This window comes from Ailuropoda melanoleuca, chromosome 12 (assembly GCF_002007445.2).
Source record: "Ailuropoda melanoleuca isolate Jingjing chromosome 12, ASM200744v2, whole genome shotgun sequence".
Taxonomy (NCBI): Eukaryota; Metazoa; Chordata; class Mammalia; order Carnivora; family Ursidae; genus Ailuropoda; species Ailuropoda melanoleuca.
In genome coordinates this window covers 42276013-42298123 of record NC_048229.1, presented here as the reverse complement: position 1 = coordinate 42298123, position 22111 = coordinate 42276013, and the positions used below count along the sequence as shown (strand labels likewise).

At 47.4% G+C, this 22111-nt stretch overlaps 1 protein-coding gene across 6 annotated transcripts in view; it reads right to left on the bottom strand.

Annotated features, from left to right (window-relative positions):
• The window catches only part of ANKRD27 (ankyrin repeat domain 27), a 48160-nt gene that overhangs the window by 21323 nt on the left and 4726 nt on the right, over nucleotides 1-22111 (bottom strand). For 5 of the 6 annotated variants that reach the window (XM_002916070.4, XM_019796241.2, XM_034672447.1 and 2 more), the window contains exons 2-13: nucleotides 18826-18957; nucleotides 11981-12091; nucleotides 10049-10205; nucleotides 9141-9295; nucleotides 8629-8688; nucleotides 8488-8541; nucleotides 8312-8377; nucleotides 8146-8222; nucleotides 7138-7259; nucleotides 5656-5734; nucleotides 4808-4940; nucleotides 46-138 (exon numbers count right to left, since the gene is read on the bottom strand). In XM_002916070.4, coding sequence (XP_002916116.2) covers nucleotides 46-138; nucleotides 4808-4940; nucleotides 5656-5734; nucleotides 7138-7259; nucleotides 8146-8222; nucleotides 8312-8377; nucleotides 8488-8541; nucleotides 8629-8688; nucleotides 9141-9295; nucleotides 10049-10205; nucleotides 11981-12091; nucleotides 18826-18927 — 1209 coding nt within the window. In that variant the 5' untranslated portion in view covers nucleotides 18928-18957. The remainder of the gene's footprint in view (nucleotides 1-45; nucleotides 139-4807; nucleotides 4941-5655; nucleotides 5735-7137; nucleotides 7260-8145; nucleotides 8223-8311; nucleotides 8378-8487; nucleotides 8542-8628; nucleotides 8689-9140; nucleotides 9296-10048; nucleotides 10206-11980; nucleotides 12092-18825; nucleotides 18958-22111) is intronic. The other variant, XM_019796242.2, reaches the window with a different exon arrangement.

Genomic DNA, 22111 nt, shown 5'->3' with positions numbered 1-22111 from the left:
CGTCCCTCACATGCCTGTGCCCGCACAGCTTTCCCGGTGTCTTACCTTAAACAGACAATCAATGGGAGTTGAAGTCATCTGAGACAGCAGGCTCATTCTCTGCTTCAGGAACAGACGGTCACCAAAGCCCTCAGACTCCTGCAGGAAAAACCCAATAATCTGTTTTTATCAACTTGTCACATGATGTCAGAGCAGATCCTTCGCAATGGAGAACCCGGGTGCAGTCCTTGATATTTCTGCACAGAACAGGGTCAGCAGAGCCTCTCTCCCTGGGCCAGAGAGCAGATCCTCATCGGGCCGGGCGAAGGGCTTGCCATCTGTCCCTCCAGGAAGCAGCCGCTGGGCGGGGAGCCCTAGGGGCCTGGGGACACACTGCCTCTGTGCGCTCATGCGTGGAATGTGTCATCACTGAGTGTGGAATGTAGCGAGCTCACACCATCCTCCTCAGGACGGAAGCCTGGATTGCCCCTGGCCGCCTCCTTCTCTCAGACCGCTGTCCTAAAGCCTGCACAGCCCTGGGCATACAGAGAGGACAGCCATCTGACAGACTGTTGTAGATTTCCCAGTGTCAAGCAGCAGGAGCAGGAGAGAGAGGAGTCTTGCTTTCTGAACATGCTTATTAAAACAGCAGACGAAGATGGCCACTGTTCCCAAATCCTGTGATACGCTGAGGTCTGCCCCAAATAATAAATTCACGTCTTTGTGTTGCAAGTAATGTTTAGTTAGATACAAAAATCTAAAAATGCATCCTTCCTTTATGAAATAATTCCTAGCGAGACATTTCAACGCTCCCTGGAGAACCTGCAACTTGACGGGTGATGAATTAACTGCCTCAAAAGAGTCTCAGTGGGGGGTAAAGCCAGCTGCTGCCAGAAGAACTCACCGAACCCTGACAAAAGTATGGGAGAAGGCCCTTCATGGCCCTTGAAGTTCTGACCCAGAGATCCTGGGTGACACCTCAGGGGTCGGCCCCTTTCTGGGGTCCTCTGTCAGGCACGGTCCCTCACACTGGCAGCCCTAAGAGGGTTAAACACACACCAACCTCTCAGAACGAGAGCCCGTTTTCTCCCAGCTGCCATCTGCTGTATAAATTTCTAACAACCTGTTTTATTCAGTGATTTATAGCCAAGCAGCTTAGAGTCAGAGAAACGTGAAAGACACTGTTGCTTGTCCCTTCCTCCACTCCGGGTAACTATATGAAGGGCAGTGATGAAGAGAGGCAAGTCCTCGGGGTCTGAACCTTCAAGAAGAAATGACCTACTGGAAGAGACAGCGTATCAGCTCAGATCTGTTTGGGAAGGGGGGTAAATACTATTTATGAGAAACCCAGGACAGTGAGAAAGACCAGAAGCCCAAGAAGCTGAACAGAGAAGGGGACTGATTCATTCAGGGTTCTGTTTTTTGGTCTCCAAGGGTTAAACTAGAGTCATCCTAGTAATGCTCATTTTCAAAAAGCTTCGGCTCAGGTCATGATCCTGGAGTCCCAGGATCGAGTATCATATGGGACTCCCTGCACAACGGGGAGTCTGCTTTTCCCTCTGAGCCTCCCCCTGCTCGTGCTCTCTCTCTCTCATTCTCTCTCTCTCAAATAAATAAATAAAATCTTAAAAAAAAAAAAAACTAGTCTTGATTTTCAAGTCTTTTAAGTCTTTATGCTTAAAGAATGTATATATGGTCACCTCAGAGACAATTAGATCTTGGGGGAGGGGAAATTTCTGTGAAACTACATCATATTACATAAAGAGGTAATAGGAAAACAAAATTTGATTTACTAATACTGAGTCCTGAATGCTCTCCAGAAACCTCACCTGCTTTGTGGAGATCCACTTGAGCTCCTTCCCCAGGAAGGAACACGGACACATTGTCCTGGCCTCACACCTTCCAAGACAGAACTGCACTAGGACAGGAAGCCAGTCAGGAGCTGAGGCTGACCAAGGCCAAGGCATAATCTCAATGCCGGCATCACAAAAGACAAGGAAGCCACCACACCTGTTCTATCAACACAGGTAAGCAGCACCTCTCACGCCTGCCCCACGCAAGGCCCAAGGGACTGGCTCCATGGCCACCTGTAAGGATGAGGCACACCTTGTCCCAACACCTGGCGGGACCAACCACCCCCATGCAGAAAGGCTGGACCAGGACCGGGGGCAGACACCCTAGACAAGAGGGGCACACAGGGCGGTATCCCCACCTTGCCCAGAGAGCCTATCCACACAGGACGCACCAGAGAACCTGGAAACAGAGACACCCAGACGTGGGGGTGTTGGAGAACCGAGCTGAGGGCACCAGTATCAGCTCATGCTTCACAAAGGCCCTTCCAAACACCCTAGTTCATTCTTGTAAACTCCCAGCAAGAGGTGAAACACACAGCACCACCTTCAGGGTGGACAGGAAGCAGACAGAAACTTAGAGATACAGACTTGACCAAGGGCAAACACAAGTGCTGGGCTCGAATCAAACACCAGCACAAGAGGGGCCACCCCTCAAAACGCCCCCCAAGCAGGCGTGCCTGGCTAGCTCAGTTGGTGGAGCATGCGAGTCCTGATCTTGGGATTGTGAGTTTGAGCCCTGGTGGGTGTAGAGATGACTTAAAAGTAAAGTCTTTAAAAATACATAAATAAAAATTAAAAACCAAAACAACTCCCCCAGATCCCACTCGGGATATTGTCTGAAGTCAAAGTGGGTGTGGGAAGCTGACGAGTGCTGTGTGGTCAGCCACCTCCTTCCGTTCTGGTCAAAGGCTTCAAGTGTTAGCCTTGCTGCTTACACGTCACAGAAAGTAAGCAAGCAGGATGGCCACTGTGCAGTTATGGGGGCAGCAAGGGGATGGCAGCACCTCCCTCTAGGTGACAAGGGGCACCCTTGGCCCCATGGAGAAGCATCAGGCAATTCCTACCATCAGCCTATGTGTCAACAAGAGGAGCACAGTCTCAAATTTTAGTTAAAAATACAATTGTGTAGGGACACATGGGTGGCTCAGTCGGTTGGGCGTCCAACTCTTGGTTTCAGCTCAAGTCATGATCTCAGGGTTGTGGGATCGAGCCCCATGTCAGACTCCTCGCTCAGCATGGGGTCTGCTTGAGATTCTTTCCCTCTCCCTCTCTCTCTGCTCCTCCCTCTGCTCACACACACACACACACACACACACGTTCTCTCTCTAAAATAAGGAAGGCATGTGAGGTGATGAGCACTGGGTGTTATATGCACCTAATTAATCACTGAACACTGCACCAAAAATTAGTCATGTACTGTATGCTGGCTAATTGAATTTAAATCAAAAATAGATTAATTAATTAAAAAATAAACTAAAAAAATAATAAAATAAATAAATAAAGTCTTTAAAAAATTGTACAGGCACAGAAAAAAGACATGTACCAAAACGTTAATAAGTCATCCCCAGTTGGTGAGTTTGTGAGAGGTATTTGCTATCTTCCCTGCAAGTGTATACAGCTGTCCCTTGAGCACACAGAGCTAAACTGCACGGCTCCACTTAGATGGCGACAGACACAGGACAGTACTCTGAACGTATGTTCTCTTCCTTATGATTTCCCTTAGTAACATCTTTTCTCCAGCTGACTTTATTGTAAAAGTATGGTATATATGATATATATAACATACACAATATGTGTTAATCAACTGTTTATATCATCAGTTAGGCCTCTGGTCAATGGTAGGCTACTAGTAGTTAAGTCTTGGGGGGTCACAAGTTATATGCGGATTTTCGACCACGTGGAGGGTCAGCAACTTTAACCCCTATGTTGTTCAAGGGTCAACTGTATATGGTAAATATGGTTTATAAGCAAGCACTGGTCTCCTAATCAGAAAAAAAAACAACAACTATTCTTTTGGTAAAAACAGTGTAAAATGCTACATACAATATAATTTAAATTACGTGAAATATACAGGGATGGGAGAAAGACAGGAAAACAAATATTTTAACAATGAGTGATTTCACCCAAGTGCACCTGTCTGGGCAGACCTCTGGTTTTTTTCCAGATATTTTAACTTATCATTATTTTGGGAGATTCTACCATCACCAGAAAATTAAGATCAAGGGAATGCTCAGTCTGCAGGACTCCTGGTGTGTAATACAGGAATCTCTTCATCTTACTAATTTCCACGTTGTGACTTCTGTGTGTACTGTCACATTTTGCCAGCTGGTGCAGTAGGCCAACAGTGCAATCTTGGTGTAAGATTCTTACACTTCACATAGAAATACAACCACCTCCCCTAAGCATAGCTTACCGAGAAAATCATAAGGCCAGTGAGTCCTAAAATTGCATATGTGAATAATCCCATCTCTTGCCTAGGTATCCAAACTCATGGTTTCTAGCTTCTCCCTTCTGCCTATGTGCTTTTTTGAGAATGGCAAGGATTAATAAAGCAGGATTTTAACTGAATCCCGGTCATATTCTGCTAACTTTCATAACCAATTGGGTCCTTAGTGTTTCAGGCTGCTGGGTGGCTATCAAGCCTCAGAGCCCTTAGACAGCAGAGGCCTCATTCTTGGGAGACCGTTTAAGAATCCCCCTCCCCCACGGCACCTGGGTGGCTCAGTCAGTTAAGCGTGTGCCTTTGACTCAGGTCATGATCTCCCTTGGATGGAGAACCATGTCAGGCTCCCTCTCCCTCTGCCATTCCCCTGCTTGTATGCTCACTCGCTCCCCGCCCCCTCGATCTCATATAAATAAATCTTGAGGAAAAAAAAAAAGAAGAAGAGAATCTCCCTCCCCACCCGCCAACCTCAGAACCCTACCAAAGGTGCCCTGACACCCACAAAGAAAGGCCAGGGCAGGAGGGATCTTACGGGCGGCTTAACGGAGAGGCTTCCTTGCCGAATATATTCGATCGCAGCCTCAATTGAGGTCAGGCAGTATCCCAATTCATCTTTTGCTGAGCTGCTAAATCTGAAGTTTTTGATATAACTCAAATTTGCCATCCTAACAAAAGGAAGAAAAAAGTTTCACTATTGTGGACCCAATCAATTAACACCTCTCCAGAAACAGCGCTATGGACTTTAGTGACTGAAGTCAGTTAGCTCCAGGAGCTATGACTGCTCCCCCCTTAAGCTCTAGAGTGTGCAATTAGGAAAATAAGGAAAACTACTTGGTCCTTTCCAGTATACCAGTACACCAGTTTTTAAAAAGCTAACTACTATAAAGTGACCCTGGGGTTCCCATCAGAAGAGAACGGGCTTTGGAGTCAAACAGAACTGCAGTTAGCATCCCACTGAGTCACTGACTAGCTGCGTGTTCCATAAACTCTCTGGGCCTCAGTTTCCCCATCTGTAAATGGGATGACAGCCACCCCCTGCAGAACGAAGGCAGGGCAGACACAACCATGGACTCAAAAGGGGCGCTGGATGTCCTGGAGTTATACTAAACCATCCCAGGGGCACCTGGGTGGCACAGCGGTTAAGCGTCTGCCTTCGGCTCAGGGCGTGATCCCGGTGTTATGGGATCGAGCCCCACATCAGGCTCCTCCGCTATGAGCCTGCTTCTTCCTCTCCCACTCCCCCTGCTTGTGTTCCTTCTCTCGCTGGCTGTCTCTGTCTCTGTCAAATAAATAAAATCTTTAAAAAAAAAAAAAAAACCATCCCAGCACAATGCTGCCATCTTGAAAAAGAAATACTTAAAATATAACCCAAAATATTACCAATTAGGGATCTCTGTTTTCACAAGCAAATACAACAGGACCGATAGCAGATCATCAGCACACATGGTCTCCAAGTTAACTGCAGGGGGGGGAAAACACATGTTCGAAGCCATCATGAGACCGGTGTTTCAACTTCCCCCCATCATCCAACCCACAAAGGCACAATCCAGTAAGACTACCCATCAGGGAGAAGTTCCACTGCACAATTTCCTTTATAGGGTCCTGAATTACTGTCACATTTGAGAGGGAAATGAATGCCTAGCATTCTCAGAACATGTGCAAAAGGAGGAAATTCCAAGCAGACTCCCCCTCGCCACCTTCCAGGCAGTTCAAGTGAGTGACGGCGGACACGAGGTGAAGGTGTGCCCAGAGCCACCGAGAAAAGCCTCTTTCCTCCTGAGGTCACTTCCATTTGATACACTGCAAAGTCTAATGCTCACATTTAATTTTTTTCATTTTGAAATTTTAAGGAATCCATTCACGTCTAAAAATGTGAATAGCAATAAAGAGCAAACCGTGACTGTCTCCCCCGTCCCTGCTGCCCAATCTTCCCCCAGAGGCTACTGCTGCTGCTTCCACCTAACCTTCCGGAGACAGTCCAGGAACTCACCACCGTGCATCTGGGTGCAGAGCCACCCCCTTTTTCTGGAATGTCGTTAGAAGAGCACCATATACGCTCCCTTTTATTTCACTTAATGCGCTTTGACAATCACCCCCTATCTGCACACACGGGTAGGACTCCCTTTTACTTTTTTTCTTAGCCTGTTTTGCTTTACTTTTTATAATGAAAAATTTTAAACAGACACAAAATTAGGAAGAAGGATCTAATGAATAGTTGAACCCCCGTGTGCCCATCACCAGCTTGGATATTTTTTTTTTAAATTAAAGGTAATTTTAGCCAAAAAAGGTTGTCGGTGGAACGGCTTCGGGTTGGAACACAGCTGCAGAAGGGGACCGGTGAGCAATGTGGCCGCGGACTAAACGGTCGGCCGTGAACATCCTGATGGGGCCATACACCCACACCCTAGCGCCATGACAGGTTCAAGAGAACCCCAACAGGAAGCTTAAAGTCAATCACACACACTGCTGTACCTTGGCAAGCTCAGACTTGGGCTGTGGGCAGTGTCATTCTGGAACCCCGAAGCTACTGAAAAGGCAGGGTCTCAAAGAACCTATGCCACTTGGATTCTGATTTATAGACCAGCTGTGTGACGCCCACGGCGGTATGGGGAGGCCTGGCTCACTTTTGAGGCCGCTCCTCCTCCGCCACCGTTCTCTTACCCTTATCTGCCTTCCTACCCCCGAATCCCCGTTACTAGGCACCCACGCATCAGAGCAGACTCCAGGGTGCTCACATGGGGGTGCTCTGCTGCACGTCAGCCCACTGGTGTGATCCTTGAAGACAACACCGCTCCTTAACAGACTTTTGCATCTGGACGGAAGCGTCTACGTCACCATCAGGCCCCTCCCCCAAGCACACACCTCTCTGGCTGGGAGACTGGGTTATGAGCCGCACCACCTTTCGCAAACAAATCAGCTTCTGCTGTGGGGAGGTGCACTTGTTCAGCTGAGCCAGCTCTCTCTTTGCACGAGGTATGTTGAAGCTGCAAAATAATTTGGAAAGTGACGAATTAGTGGGAAGGCCCTTCTTCCCTGATCTAATAGCACACCCCAGACTTACACTGCTTACAACCAACTGAAAGTAACGACAAACAAAAGTAGAAACCCAGAAGCAATCAGACTCAAATCAGCGGCAAACTCAACACCTCTGAATGTCCCATTCAGGATGCAAAACAGTATTATAGCTGCACCAAAAAATGAGGGGAAAAAAAGTAAAAATCCTTAGCCCCCAGAGTGAGATAGCTCAAAGGAGTTAAAATTGTTTCAACATAGGGGCGCCTGGGTGGCACAGCGGTTAAGCGTCTGCCTTCGGCTCAGGGCGTGATCCCGGCGTTATGGGATCGAGCCCCACATCAAGCCCCACATCGGGCTCCTCTGCTGGGAGCCTGCTTCTTCCTCTCCCACTCCCTGCTTGTGTTCCCTCTCTCACTGGCTGTCTCTATCTCTGTCGAATAAATAAATAAAATCTTTAAAAAAAAAATCGTTTCAACATAAATACTTTAGACATTTTTGTAGCCTAAAGAAACATAAATTAATTCAAAGCCAGGTGCCTCTCTGGCAGGCCTCCCTCAGATGGGCAGGCGAGGAGCGGTGTCTGCACGCAGGACCCACCTGGGTGAGCGGTGTGCCTGTCAAGAGACCAGCTGTGCGAAACCCCCGCCCCTCGAGCTCCCACCCAGCTGGCAGCAGGGGGAGGAGGGTGACATCTGCCAACCAAAGTCCTTTATCTTTGGTCACAAGTAACCGCACTGCTCCTCAGAATGAACCAAGTCAAATCCGTGTGCAGTTCCTGCCGCTGAGAGTCCTGTTTCCAGAAGCAGAACGCCCCAGCCTCCGAGGATGCCGAGCGACGGCAGCACAAACTCTTACCTGCACTCCGGTTTCACGCCAATGTCCTTCTGCTGAAGATCTTGAAGGCTTCTTGTGATTTTATTAAAGGCAGCATCCTAACAACAGATTTTAACGAAGTTTCAAATTTCTTGAAAAGCTTAGAATAAAGGGCTTCCAACCGGGATGCTGGGGATTTAGGACCTACCTCGCTTGCCTCTATGGTCCCCACATATTTAAAGATCAGATCATAAATATCGTGCTGGACGTACATCTGCGGAATCAACGAACAGAGCCCCGTTGCGAGCGCGCAGGGGTGACAGGGGGAGCCCCCCCACCCCCAGCACCGCTGCCTTCTCTCGCCGCACTGGCCTGGCCTCTTACCTCCACTGCCTGCTTCAGCAGGTTCATCTGGGCCTCCTGCTTGGCAAGCATTTTCTGCAGGACAAGAAGGTATCGTTAAAAAGCTCGGATTGGGCATGTGGGCAAACAGTAGTTCTCTCATTTGAAAGCCCTGTAGCTTACCAGGTGAGAGTCCCTCAGAAGCTGCTGGAGACATTTGGTGTAGAGAGCATTCACCGAGTCCTGCGCAACACAGAGCAGAGAAACAGGTCACTCGTAATCCAAGTCCCAAACACAAACCCCGAAACGTGTCACATGTCACGTGTCCTGGAGTGAGAACATTTCACAGGATGTACTTCCTGGGTGACAAGCTCTTTAAGTCCTGATACAGGCTTATCAAATAAATTATGTGATTTTTTTTTCAACTTTTTTTTTTTTTTAAGTGTATATGCATGAAGGGTAAGAGAAAATTTCCCTTGGGGTTCACATAGGTGATAACAATATTCACTTTCATACTCTGTCATGTTCAAGTTTTCTCCAGTGGCTTGTACTACTTTTATTGTTAGAAGGAAACATTTAAACAAAGCTCCCAACAGTGGAGGCAGCAAAGTTTCAGAATGCACTGAGAGGGATCCCCGTGTTCTTGAACCGGCCTGAGCCAGGGCATCCTGGCAAAGCAAGACACAGCTACTGACTATGTGTTGACGGAGGCTCTTTCTTTCACATTCCCTGAATGTTCGCCGGAAAGACGCAATGCTCCTGTCAAATCTCTCCGCGTGTCTTCCCAAAAACTCCCTCACATCTTCGATGGTTTTCAGGGTAAATGGATCTGAAGATGTTGAAGGCTCTTCTGAAAAAGAGATAGAGGGTCAGGCTGGCTGAAGCCTTCACAGTTTCCTAATGGGGGAAGTACCACATCCTTTGCCCTGCTCCCCCAGGGTCTGGAGCCCCATCTCCCAGGAGAGGACGGGAATTATTTCAAGACACTGCCCAAGAGCAGCCTCGTTACAGGACAGCTCAGGATCCAGAGAGCCTGGCCCTCCTGAAGCCCTTTCCTTGGACAAAACAATTTGAGAACAATTTGAGACCATGGGCATGACCTATGAGGCTCTGGTGAAGACGACCTGATTCCTGGCAATGCAGGCCTCAGAGAACATTCAGCACATTGTTATCTCAATTTCCTGAAACAACTGAACAATTATTATTTATTAAAAATAATGAGCTCTCAAAGAGGCACAACAGTGGGGCTGGGGGGGCAATAATGGTATAAGAGCTAGCTCTAACACTGAGGCCCAGTGTCAAAGCCAGGGCTACCACCCTGCCCAACTCCAGGGGGCAACATTCACACAGAGGTCTACATTGATGTTGCCTCCCAGAACTGTGTAATGTCCAACCTGTGCAACCTTACACAGCAGCCACCAGCCACATTGTCTTAGCTCAAGAAGACTTTTTGATTAAGCTCTGGGGAATTACTGCAAAGTCAGGCATGCTTCTAATGGGCTCTTGAATATTTTATGGGATGTTTATAACAGCTACGGTCAGGAGGAAGTTCAACCAATACAATTCTCCAAATCAGGGGAAAGGGGTTTTTCTCCCAGAATACCTGAACTCTCTCTCTTTTCCAAAGGATGGGCTATGCACAGTATGCTGAAACTTTCTTCTTTTTCATTGTAGAAAGTTTCTTCAAAGAGAATGGGCACTGAGAGAAGACAGGCAAAACCAGCTCCTAATTTAATCCTGTTTCCTTGTATAAAGACATCCTGGAACAAGAAAGCCGTCACTGCACCAGCAGCCGGGGGTGACCACTGATCCCCCCTCCACCCGGCCCCCGATACAGCGCTGCTTCCGACCTGTCTGCCTTTGCTCCAATGGGGCTTTACAGGGGAACAAGAACACTCTTCCAATTTGCTTTTTGATTCTAAAATGCTTTCCTTCCTCTTTGTTCGCCCTGTAGCTACGGCTGATCCTTTTTAAATACTGTGACAGACACATTAAGCTGGTTCTTAGAGCAGAAGAAAACCTGTACCCTCTGGGACAGGAGGAAGGAAGAAGGCTCTCCTGGAATGACCTGCCACTGCATGGGGACAGGGCTGGGGAAGGCATGCTGCCGTCCCCACCACATTCAGCACTCTGGCCACGGATGGGCTGCCCCAGCAGACGAGCCGTGGTAAGTGTGACTCCTCTGTTCTCCTTGTAGATTTGGCTTCCCCAAAGAGAACAAACTAACAGTGACTGGCATGGCGAACAGGGCTGCTAAACACCCCCCCCAGGTGGCATCCCAGTAACCCCGTGCCCCATTCTGCTCCTCCTCTCCCGCCACAGGCCCACACGAGCCCTGGCTGTCAGGTCCAAGGGACCGAGCTGCATCAAATGCACCCGGGCCCATGCCAGTCCCGGCGACAAGCAGAACACCCTGTCCCAGAATCTCGCTCCCTCCCCTTAAAAAGTAAGAAAACGCGGACCCCAAAGAAGACAGACGTCATACATCTCCTGTCACAACATGCTGAGAGAGAGAAAACGCCCTTCCAACCATGAGGGAACCTCTGAGAACCCCAGGCTGAGGGAGAGGCTACAAAGCAAAACAGTCCATGTCATGAAAGACAAAGATAGCCCGAGGATTGTGCCAAATTGAAGGAAGCTTAAAAGACCACCAACTAAAGGCACTGCAGGGTCCTGGATCTGAAAAGAAAAAAAAAAAAATTTCTAGGAAAGGATATTATTTGTATAATTAGCACGATTTGTATGAGGACAGTGTGTTGAGCGGTTCATTTTCCTGAGTGCGCTCATTCTGCTGTAATTCGCAGGAAAGGCATGTTTTAGAATAAAGGGACGTGGTATCTGCAACTCACTCTTTTTCTGAAAAATGTTCAGAAAAAGCAACAATAGCGTGTGGGGGTGTGGGGGAGAGGGACTGAGAAAACAAATGCGGCCAAAATGCTCACAGCAGACCAATCTGGGGGAAGAGTGTAGGAGAGTTCTTTGTGCTTTACTGAAGCTTTCTCTAGGTTTGAGATTATTTCAAAAGAATGTTGTTTTGGGGTTTTTTTTTACTTATTTAAGTTTTTAAAACATGCTTGTTTTTTGTTTTTGTTTTTTGCTTTGGCTTAAGTTTTAATAACATTTTTTTTAAGAATGTTTTTTAAAAAGTTAAAATTCACCCCTGATGTCCTATTTGTGGCCAAATAACTGATGAGCTTTCAAGAGCACGGGGAGAAAACAGGTTACTGACAAGACCTCGTTCAGGAGGTGTTCCAGAGACTTACCAGCAGGAGGCCCTCGAGGAGGGAGAGATGCCCTGCCCTCCCCACCCCTCTACCTGCCCTCCTCCCAGGCAGAGGCCAAGCCAGGCCCTGCTCCTGACTACCATCTCCTCTTTCCTCAAAGGCAGGGGCCCTCCAACCCCATGACACGGGCTGCTGTGCGTGTCCAAGCCATCATTTACCACAGCAGGGACAGGGTGAGACGCAGGACCCCCTGCCCCCCCTTCCCAAACACTGAGTGAGGGACCCTGGTTGACCCACAAAGAAATGAATACCTTTCCATTTAAGGTCTGAAAGTGCTCTTCCACGGGTATCAAAATATAGGACTCAAACTGACAAGTGGACTGAACGCTGCTCGACAAGCTTCCTTTGCAGGGCACCAGGACCTGGAAACAGTAAGCACGGTGAAGAGTACAAGATGTGCCACTTATGGCTGCGGGAGGACGCTCCCGCCAGGACTGCTGTGGGGACCCTACTAGCAGACTTAACCAAGCGACTGGGGTGACGGACGTCCTGATGGAGAAGCCATGACCCCAGACCTGGGCAGAGGGGCAGGCGCAGGCCCCCAGGCTTGCTCCCACACGTGCTGGGTCCCCCCACCCACAGCCAACGCCAGGCGCCCCCTCTATTCTCAACAGGCTCAGGGACGACTCCAGAGGCAGACAGGGTAGTTTGGAAAGAACAGAAAAGTGTTAACTAAAAAGTCACATGTAATCCCGAACCCCACCACCTGAATGAGAAGAAACACTGCACCTTTAAGACAGTTTCCTTCCGTCTTTTTTCTCTATTTTTTTTTAACCCGGTTGTGATCATAGTTTGTAATACGAGCCGCAGAAACAGGGTTTCCTACGGCAGATCGCCACCTCCACCAAGGTGTCTTGGGGTGCCAGACTCTGTCCTTGGGGCGGGCTCCATCTGAGATGTGAACTGTGGCCCGACCGCGGCCACCACACAGCCTGTGCCCTGGCAACCACATACGGGCCTGTGTGTGGCAGCTCAGGGACTCTCTCAAGTGTACTCGGAAGGAACACGACCAAGCTGGTGGAGACCCTCGGAACCCCATCTCCTAAAAGCAGCCCGGCACAAAGCAAACGGCTTCTGCGCTATCCCCATCCTACAGACAAGGAAACTGAGGCCCAAGGGGGCCGAGGAACCTGTCTGGGGTCATGTGGCCAGTGAGTGGTGGGGCCCTGATGCAAACTCCTGCCGCCTCCTGGAGCCAGGGCTGGAGGCTCAGCCCAGAGCCCGCTGGAGTTCCCACTGCAAAGACACCGTGAAACCGCACAGCCTTGACAGCCGCTGTCACCCAGGCCGCGTAGGAAGGGGGGCTTGGCCTCTCCCCACATGCCAACTCCTCAGAGCAGAAGGAGGCACTTGTGGATGGAAGCACATTGACAAAATGGCCCGGCCTTTCCTCAAAACATCGAGACAGAATCAGATGAACATCTAACTACCAATGTCAGGAAGTGCGGTGAACAGAGGACCACCGTCAGCACCACCCCCGGGGCTGCAATTGGCAAGAGCCTGAACTCTCCCGCATGACTGACCTGGCTGAATGCACTGCAAAGGCACAAAGAAAGAAAACGAGGGAAGGGGAAGGTAAAACGAAAAAGCAGCGGAACACTGTGGAGACGGTTTCCCAAGGCCACACGTATGTCGACACTGACCACACCTCACACGCGGGGCACGCGCGCCTCTGCGCACTGCACTTTAGCTCCGCAGCGAGGAGAAAAGGCAGACGTAGAGATGCAACCATCCAGTGTGACGTGTGGATCTCCTCCGGAGCCTGATCTGAACAAACCCACCGTGAGACGCAATTGGGAGATGACCTGGGAGATGTGAACAGGGACTAGATGGTGGACAATATTGAAGAATTAGTGTGGAAAGTTTTGGCTGTGATAATGGCATTGTGGTTACATTTTTTTAAAGAGTCCTTATCATTTAAAGACACATTTCTAAATACCTACGGACGGAACTGCATGAGTTCCTGACATGGTTTTCTGGGATTTTCTTCAAAATAATCCAGTGGCCGAGGATGGAGGGCAGGAGGGGACAGAAATGACATGTGATGGGCCACCGAACGGATCACCGCTGAACGTGGGTGACAGGTGCATGGGGCTCATTACATTACTCTTTCTACTTTTATCATATGTTTGAAATTGAGTTCAGTCAGTAGAGCACAGGACTCTCAATCTCTTGGGGTCACAGTTTGAGCCCCAAGTTGGGCAGAGATTACCTAAAAAGAAAAATCATTTTAAAATAATTTAAAATTTTATGGGATGCCTGGGTGGCTCATTCAGTGAAGCGTCTGCCTTTGGCTCAGGTAATGATCCCAGGATCGTGAGATCTAGACCCGTGTCGGGCTCCTTGCTCAGTGGGAAGCCCGCTTCTCCCTCTGCCTGCTGTTCCCCCTGCTTGTGCTCGCTCTCTCCCTCTCTCTGGCAAATAAATAAATAAATAAGATCTTTAAAAAATTTTTTAAATTTTAATAAAAGTGAAACTTTAAAAAGGGGGAAAAATAAAGATAAAAGAAAAAACGAAAGAAAGAAAGAAAACGAAAGAACGAAAGAACGAAAGAACGAAAGAAAGAAAGAAAGAAAGAAAGAAAGAAAGAAAGAAAGAAAAGGTAGGCCCTCAGGTATAAGCCTGAATTGAGAAACAGCCCCCTCACGGCCTCAGGGAGCACAGGAAGAAGAGCCTGGGGACCCAAGGGCCAGCCACGGGCACAGGAATGCCATGAACCAGATCTGGGGGATGTTTAACGCCCAAACTTAGGGAGGCGCAGAGATGGTCCCACACCTGCTCTATGGATGAAGGAGTCACACAGTCCCGTGTGAGAGACCAGGAACGTCTGAGGTGCTTTGGAGAACCTCACCCCAGCTGTGATTACATTCTATTGACCTGTTTACATCCACCTTGTCTGCCTCCCTAACTTAAATAGAGTACGATGGGCTCCTGCTGCATTGTATCCCTGTTACCAACCTCACTGTTCAACATACAGTAGGTGCCGAATCAATGTTGATTGAGTGAATAGGGGTCCTCCAATATCAAGGACCCCCCCGCCCCCCCAGTTTTCAGGCAGACAATGCTGTCCAGGGCATTTCATTGCAAGCAGAAGCCAGCAGCTGGGCTCTCCGGCTGAGAGGGAGGGTGAGGAGCCAGCCGCCGGGGCTGGGGACATGGAACAGCTATGAGACTGCCCATGGGAGGCGGGGTCAAGGGCAAGTGCCTTCGGGGCTCTCCCAAGACGGTGCTTCAGACTTCTGGAGATCTCGTGGGCATTACAGCCTAGGTGGAGGACACAAGGCTGAGCCTTCAAGTAGACCGAAAGTGGAGGACCCCTGCTTATTTTAAAGCTTAACAATAAAACTTTTTATTCTAGTCCCTTTATAAAGAATTTTTAAATAACAGTAATTAAAGAAAGGACAGGAGAATAAAAGCAAGAATCAGCATTCGTGACGCTACTCCAGGGCACCCTCCTGACTCCTCCCCAATGTTAGGGTGACTTCTGTCCTGACACCCATTCTTCCGAACAACCAACGGCCAGCTTCTGGAATCCCCCGAAGGCATGCTGTGTTCCCCACTCATCTGCACAATCCTGGACACCCCGCATGGTGCCTGGCACATAGTGAATGCTCAACAGATGTTTGTTGGCCGGGTCTACGCCAAAGGAACCTTAAGAACTACAGTGTGGACCTCAGCGCCCTCAACTGGCCTGTCTGGGTATTCTACTTGAAAGTCAGTTCTTTGGAACTTGGAAGACATGCTGACAGGTTCCCAGGCTAGCCCTCAAAAGCCTACATACCCCATAATTAAAAGATCACAATAGGGGCACCTGGGTGGGGCAGTCAGCTGAGCATCTGACTCTTGATTTCGGCTGGGGTCATGATCTCAGGGTCATGGGATCAAGCCCTGTGTCGGGCTCTGCACTCAGTGGGGAGTCTGCTTGAGACTCTCTCTCTCCCCCTCTGCCCTCCCCACCATGCGCTCTCTCTCTAATAAAAGAAATCTTTTTTTAAAAAAAGATCACAGGGGCGCCTCGGTGGCGCAGCGGTTGGGCGTCTGCCTTCGGCTCAGGGCGTGATCCCGGCGTTATGGGATCGAGCCCCACATCAGGCTCCTCCTTTGTGAGCCTGCTTCTTCCTCTCCCACTCCCCCTGCTTGTGCTCCCTCTCTCGCTGGCTGTCTCTATCTCTGTAGAATAAATAAATAAAATCTTTAAAAAAATAAAAAATAAATAAAAATAAAAAAAATAAATAAAAAAAGATCACAATAAGAGGAACAAAATTAATCTCCCTTTGTAATTTTTTTTCTCCTACAGGCAATGGCTCCACCCCTAACCCACCAGAGGATCCTGGAGGACCTTCCCCCTGCCATGTCGTGGACAAGAGCCCCAGGGAGGCAGCAGGCCTGCCCGGCCCACTCTGAAGAAACCACAGTGTGTAATTAGCTGGATGCTAATTAAATAGAACAGGGGTGACTATTAGAAGCAGTGTGGGGGTGTCACAAGCCTCTGTGGTTGGAACCTGGGGAACATGGGGAGAAGGAGCTTCCCCTATCCCGTCAGAGAGCAGGTGACGATGGGAGGTGCCTGCCTGGATGCACGGGCATCCCAATCAAAGGGAGGTTCTGGAAGGCAGTCAAACTCGAGGAGGGATGGGGAGGGTGGAGGGAGCAATCAAGCTGCACCCCTCAGCTGCCACACACCATAGCATAAGGATGGCCAGCAAGCTGGGCTTTAGGAAGAGGTGTGAGGGGCAGCTAACCCTGGCAGGGAGGGACACATATGTTTAAAAGTGATGATTTCACAGTTTTTTAGAGCCCGATAAATGACTCTGAGCCCCAGGGCTGATTCAAGAGCAGTCAAACTTGGCCCTATGGCCAGGCCCCAAGGAAAGAAATACAGCATTCACCTGCTGAGGCAACAGGAATCCCTTTGTGGTGGCAGAAATGATGAGTACTCTTCCAGAGGTGACTGGAATATTCTTTTTCATTCCACCAACAGATGTGGATGGGGCACTACTGTGAATTAGAGCAGGTCGAACTGGAGCCCTTGTCACACAGCCAAGAGGGTCAGGAGCTAGCCATCAACATCTGACTGGGCTGAGCTGGGCAGCAGTAGCCAGCTCCTTCCCACAGTGACTTCTGCTGAGAAGTCAGCCTCACTGACTCTCCCATCTACTGCAGGCCACAAAGTCAGTGTTGCCAAGTGTGGACCCCAGGCAGCTCCCCGTGGACCCTGCAGGTCTCAGGGGGACAGAAGAAAAGACCTAGGATACCGCTGTGAACTTGGGATGATACAGTTGAAGAAGACTCTCCCGTTCCTCGGTGGAGCCAACAGGAAGGTGACCAAGATGCCGAAGTTCTTATTCCAAATTTCCCTTTTGCTGAAGTGAGCTTGAGTGGGAGTCCACTACTTGCAGCTGGAAAAGCATCTACCTGGTGACGGGAACCGAGCTAGGTCCTGGCAACACAGTGGTAAGCAAGACATACAGGTCCCACAGAGAGAGAGAGCACGTGTGTGAACTGGGGGGATGGGCAGAGGGACAGAAAGAATCTTAGGCAGGCTCCACCCCCAGGATGGAGCCCAACTCAGGGCTCCATCTCACGACCCTGAGATCATGACCTGAGCTGAAAATCAAGAGTTGGATGCTTAACTGACTGAGCCACACAGGCGCCCCCACAGCGTGGCTTTCTTAAAGAATAAGAGCAAGTTACACATAGTCTGCTCTTACCCAGAAGACAGCATTTTTAAAAATGTTACAGAAGAAAGATGGGGAAGGAATATTTCCCAAATTTGTTTAGACCCTCCCCTTAACATGATTGCTTTGCATCCTGTACTTCTTCTCTGGGACATGTACCACAACTGGAATTAGTAGACATTTGCCCAGAGCATGACCATCTCTCCCAATAGCATTTAAGCTCTATAAAGGTAAAGACGGTGATGTTTATTCCCATTTTTTGTTGAACCCTCAGCATCAAACATGGTACCTTGCCCAGAGGAGCATTTAATAACTACTGTGAAATGAACAGATGATAATGTCTCTGGGTGAACTTTATATGATTTTTATTTTCTTCTTGGAAAGTTACATTCTCCAATTGTTTTATATACATATACATACATACACATACGCACATATATACGTATATACATATGTATACATGTATATATACACACACACAAAATGAGCTTTATGACTTCTAAAAACCAAAGTAAAGTAATTCTGGGAAAAACATATGACTCACAAAACCAATCCTAAAAACTGGAAGGAACTTGGAAAAAGCAGGCTTGGGGTGGCAGTGGGACAGAGTGGGTAAGGTGAAAGTCAGCTCCCAGTCCCAAAACAAGGCAGCCGACAACCCAAAGTGAACCTGAGCTATGCTGACTTCTCTAGTTCCAATCCTTGGCCACGAAGTAGGAGCATCGTACGAGAAGAGGACAGCACACAAAGACAAACACAAAGGCAAAACAAAAAACCTTGAAAATAGAAAAGCAGTAGCACAAAGGCAGCAAGTGCTCTGTGTGGCACAGGGGCCGTGTGTATCAGAGGCCCGCTGATGCCACGAGCAGAAAGCCTGCCTCCCTGCAGGCAGCAGATGCCCCACAGACTATGGTTTCTCTCATGTGCTCCCCTCGTCCTGCCATCTGGACACCTCCATTATTCCACCGGTTCTTTCCCTTTAGGAGATGCCTTTCAAAGCAACATATGAATGTGTTCAGGTGTTCCCTTACCATATGCGAGTGAACACACACCTCACAGACAAGGACCCATGACACCCTGAGAGAAATACGCTTTCTGCCCCCAGAAGCTCTCAAGGTCAATGTGGAAAGAGAGAAACAAGACGAATACCGTGAGATCAGTGTCAACAGGGGCTGTCCACAGAGAAAGAATTACACCCGAGGCTGGTGCAGAGCCAGGAGGCTTCCTGGAGGAGGCAGCTCATGGTGGTCCCTCTCTGCTCATTCTCATACTGAGCATGGTCTGGGGCTTTTTACATTCAGCAGGTTTGTAACTGACTCCCTCTAAAGTTAACCAAAGTCTATGGTATTTCTGGCCTTATCAACACTGCTTGGTCCACACCTGATGGAGAAGGACAACCCCAGGATTGTTGCACTTACAATGCCATGGGTTTGGGCCACCTTGTTGCATAAGTCAGGACGCCACTTTTGAAGAGCCAAATAGAAAGGATTTTTCAGGAGATCTTCATCATACAGAGCCATATGGACTTCAGATGGGGCAAAGAGAGTCTCCTGGGACAAGGGGAGAAAAAGCAGTAAATGACCATTTTCAGATTTATTTAACACATAAAAGTCCTGATCTGGCAATTTCTAAAAAGTGTCTCTGACATATATTATTCTACTCTACAGGAAATATCAAAGATAACCCACCAATTCCAAGATGACTTTTTTACTGGTTAACTGCAGAAATTATATTCAGAAAAACTTGTTCCAGGGTGTGTGGGAGGCTCGGTTGGTTAAGCGGCTCCTTCAGCTCAGATCATGATCCCAGGGTCCTGGGATCGAGTCCCGCATCAGGCTCCTTGCTCAACGGGGAGCCTGCTTCTCCCTCTGCCTGCAGCTCCCCCTGCTTGTGCATTCTCTCTCTCTCTCTCTCTCTCTCTCTCTCGCTCTCTCTCAAATAAATAAATAAAATCTTTTAAAAAATCTTTTCAAACTCCAAGTCATTACAAAAAGTAAAAATGGCTATTTTTAGAACATCCTACATGACCAAAATTATATTTTAAAGATATGCATATATTTTAATGAAATATTTTAAGCATACAGAGAAATACAGAGGAATAATGCAAATCTGCCACCCAGAACTACCCAATCTTAACATTTTGTCATGTTTGCCTCAGATTTTTTTTTTTTAAGAAATAAAGTATATCGGAATAGACGGGGGTGGGGGCGCCTGGGTGGCTCAGTGAGTTAAGTGTCCCACTGTTGGTTTCAACTCAGGTCATAATCTAAGGGTCCTCGGATCAAGCCCTTCATCAGGCTCTGTGCTCAGCTTCAAGTCTGCTAGAGATCTGTCTCCCTCTGCTCCTCCCCTGCTCTCTCTAAAATAAAGTCTTTAAAAAAAAAAAAGAATCAAAAGAATCCCCCTGTGCCCCTCTCTGATCCCCTAAATACCATCACATTAAGGATTAGGACTTCAACATATGAATGGAGTGGCACAAAAATTCAGTCCATAGCATAAGCCAATTGTCCCATTATCCTTTTTTGAATGATCTATCCCTTCCGCACTGGCCAACAACGCTACCTTCGCTATACTAGTTCTCATATATGTGTGGCCTATTTCTAAGCTCTACTGTCTAGACCAGTGCCATCCAACAGATATATGAGGAATGTAATTATATATACACTATGCATAATGACATATGTAAGTTAAAATTTTCTAGTAGCCACATGAAAAAGGAAACAGGTAAAATTAGTTTTAATAATACATGTATGCTAATATATCCAAAATATTATATTTTAACATGTGATAACATTTTTAAATTATTAATGACATATTTTACATTTTTACTCCTACTAAATCTTCAAAATTTGGTGTGTACTTTACATTCACTTTTCAATTCATACTAGCCACATTCAAGGGCTTAAAAACCACACGCAGCTAGTGGCTATTATATTGGACAGAGAGGGGCTAGACCACATTAGTTTACATGACTACACCTTCATAATAAGCCTTGATATCACATAGAGAAAGGCCTCCCTCCTTGTTCTCCAAAATTGTCTGGTTATTCCTAATTTTTTGCAATATCACATAAACTAAAATCAGTTTCTCAATTCTGCACTAAATTTATAGACTGGAGAGTCAACATCTTTATAATAATGAATCTCATCATCCATGGACATGGTATGTCTTTCCATGTATGTCTTCTTCTACGTCCTCCAATTAAATTAAATAGATTATACACAACTTTTATTAAACATTATTTGTATAGTCTGTTGTGAATGGGGCTTCTGTTGCCCCTGATCTACTCCATTTACCATATATGAGTGTAGTTTCACTGAGCTATCAGAGAGGAATATGAAAAATGGGCACAGAAAAAGAATCTGAGCCTCCATCTCAAGTGGTGCAATGGAGAATACAAATACCTGTCTTGAAGGACTCCCATTTACATGCTGCCTTCAGTATTTTTGCCATACTGCATACCAATGGACCACCACTTACTGCTGGCCCACATGGTGTCTTTGTGAGAATTAGAAAAAGCACCCCATCTTCCCAGTGGGTACTACAGTCCTATACCAGGGCATGTGGCTTGGTAAGTAGCTCACAGGCTATTTATCAGCCCCAGTTTGCCAACATCTCACTCTCCTGGGCACCAATGCAATTATCTGTATACTTGTACACAATGGCTCTACTGTTAGTGTTTGACACATTCCTTTAAACACCTACTCTCTTTTAAAATTTATTTTTAAAAGAACCCTTATTACAACTTTAAATATAAACACAGTATACTACAGGGTGCCTGGATGGCTCAGTTGGTTGAGCATCTGACTCTTGATCTGGGCTCAGGTCACGATCTCGGGGTTGTGGGATCAAGCCCTGTGTCAGGCTCCCCGCTCAGCAGGGAGTCTGCTTCTCCCTCTCCCTCTCCCCCTCCCCCAGCTTGTGGTCATGCTGTCTCTCTCTCCCTCTCTCTCAAATAAAAATAGTCTTTTTAAAAAGTTACAAGAACAATTGACATTATTTAAAACCTTGCTAGAGATACTACTGACTGCCAAATGTTCTGAGCTTAAGACCTCTTCTTTGAAAAGAGAAAATCAGATGGGGCACCTCGGTGGTACGGTCAATTAAGCGTCCACCTCTTGGTTTCGGCTCAGGTGGCTCAGGTCGTGATCTCAGGGCCGTGAGATGGAGCCCACATGAGGCACCATGCTCAACACAGTCGGTTTGAGTTTCTTTCTCCCTCTCCCCCTACTCCTTCCCCCCATGCTTGTGTACGCTCTCTCTCTCTAAAATAAACACACAATAAAAATTTTAAAAAGAGAAAATTAGCAACCATTAAAGAGCATCAAGTAAACTTATCCTTGATACCATCAGATAAATGAAATATGAATAAAAACTAAATTACTTTCTTGCTATGTAACCATATTCCCACATGCCTTCTTGGGAAGATGCCAGGACAGCACATATAAGTAAGTACATTGTGAATTCTATCTGTTACAGCTAATGATAAAAACAGCCATTATTTGAGAGCATCTTTGGTTCAGGTAATTGTGATAATTTCTGTTCATCCTCATCCTACTTTAATGTTCATGATAACTTACAGGCAATCAACTACAACTAATGCTCACAATAACTACTGATATCAGTAGCCTCATATTTTGCAGATGAAGAAACTGAGGCTCGGTTGGCCAGCTTGAGGTTACACAGATGTCAGAATTTATTCTA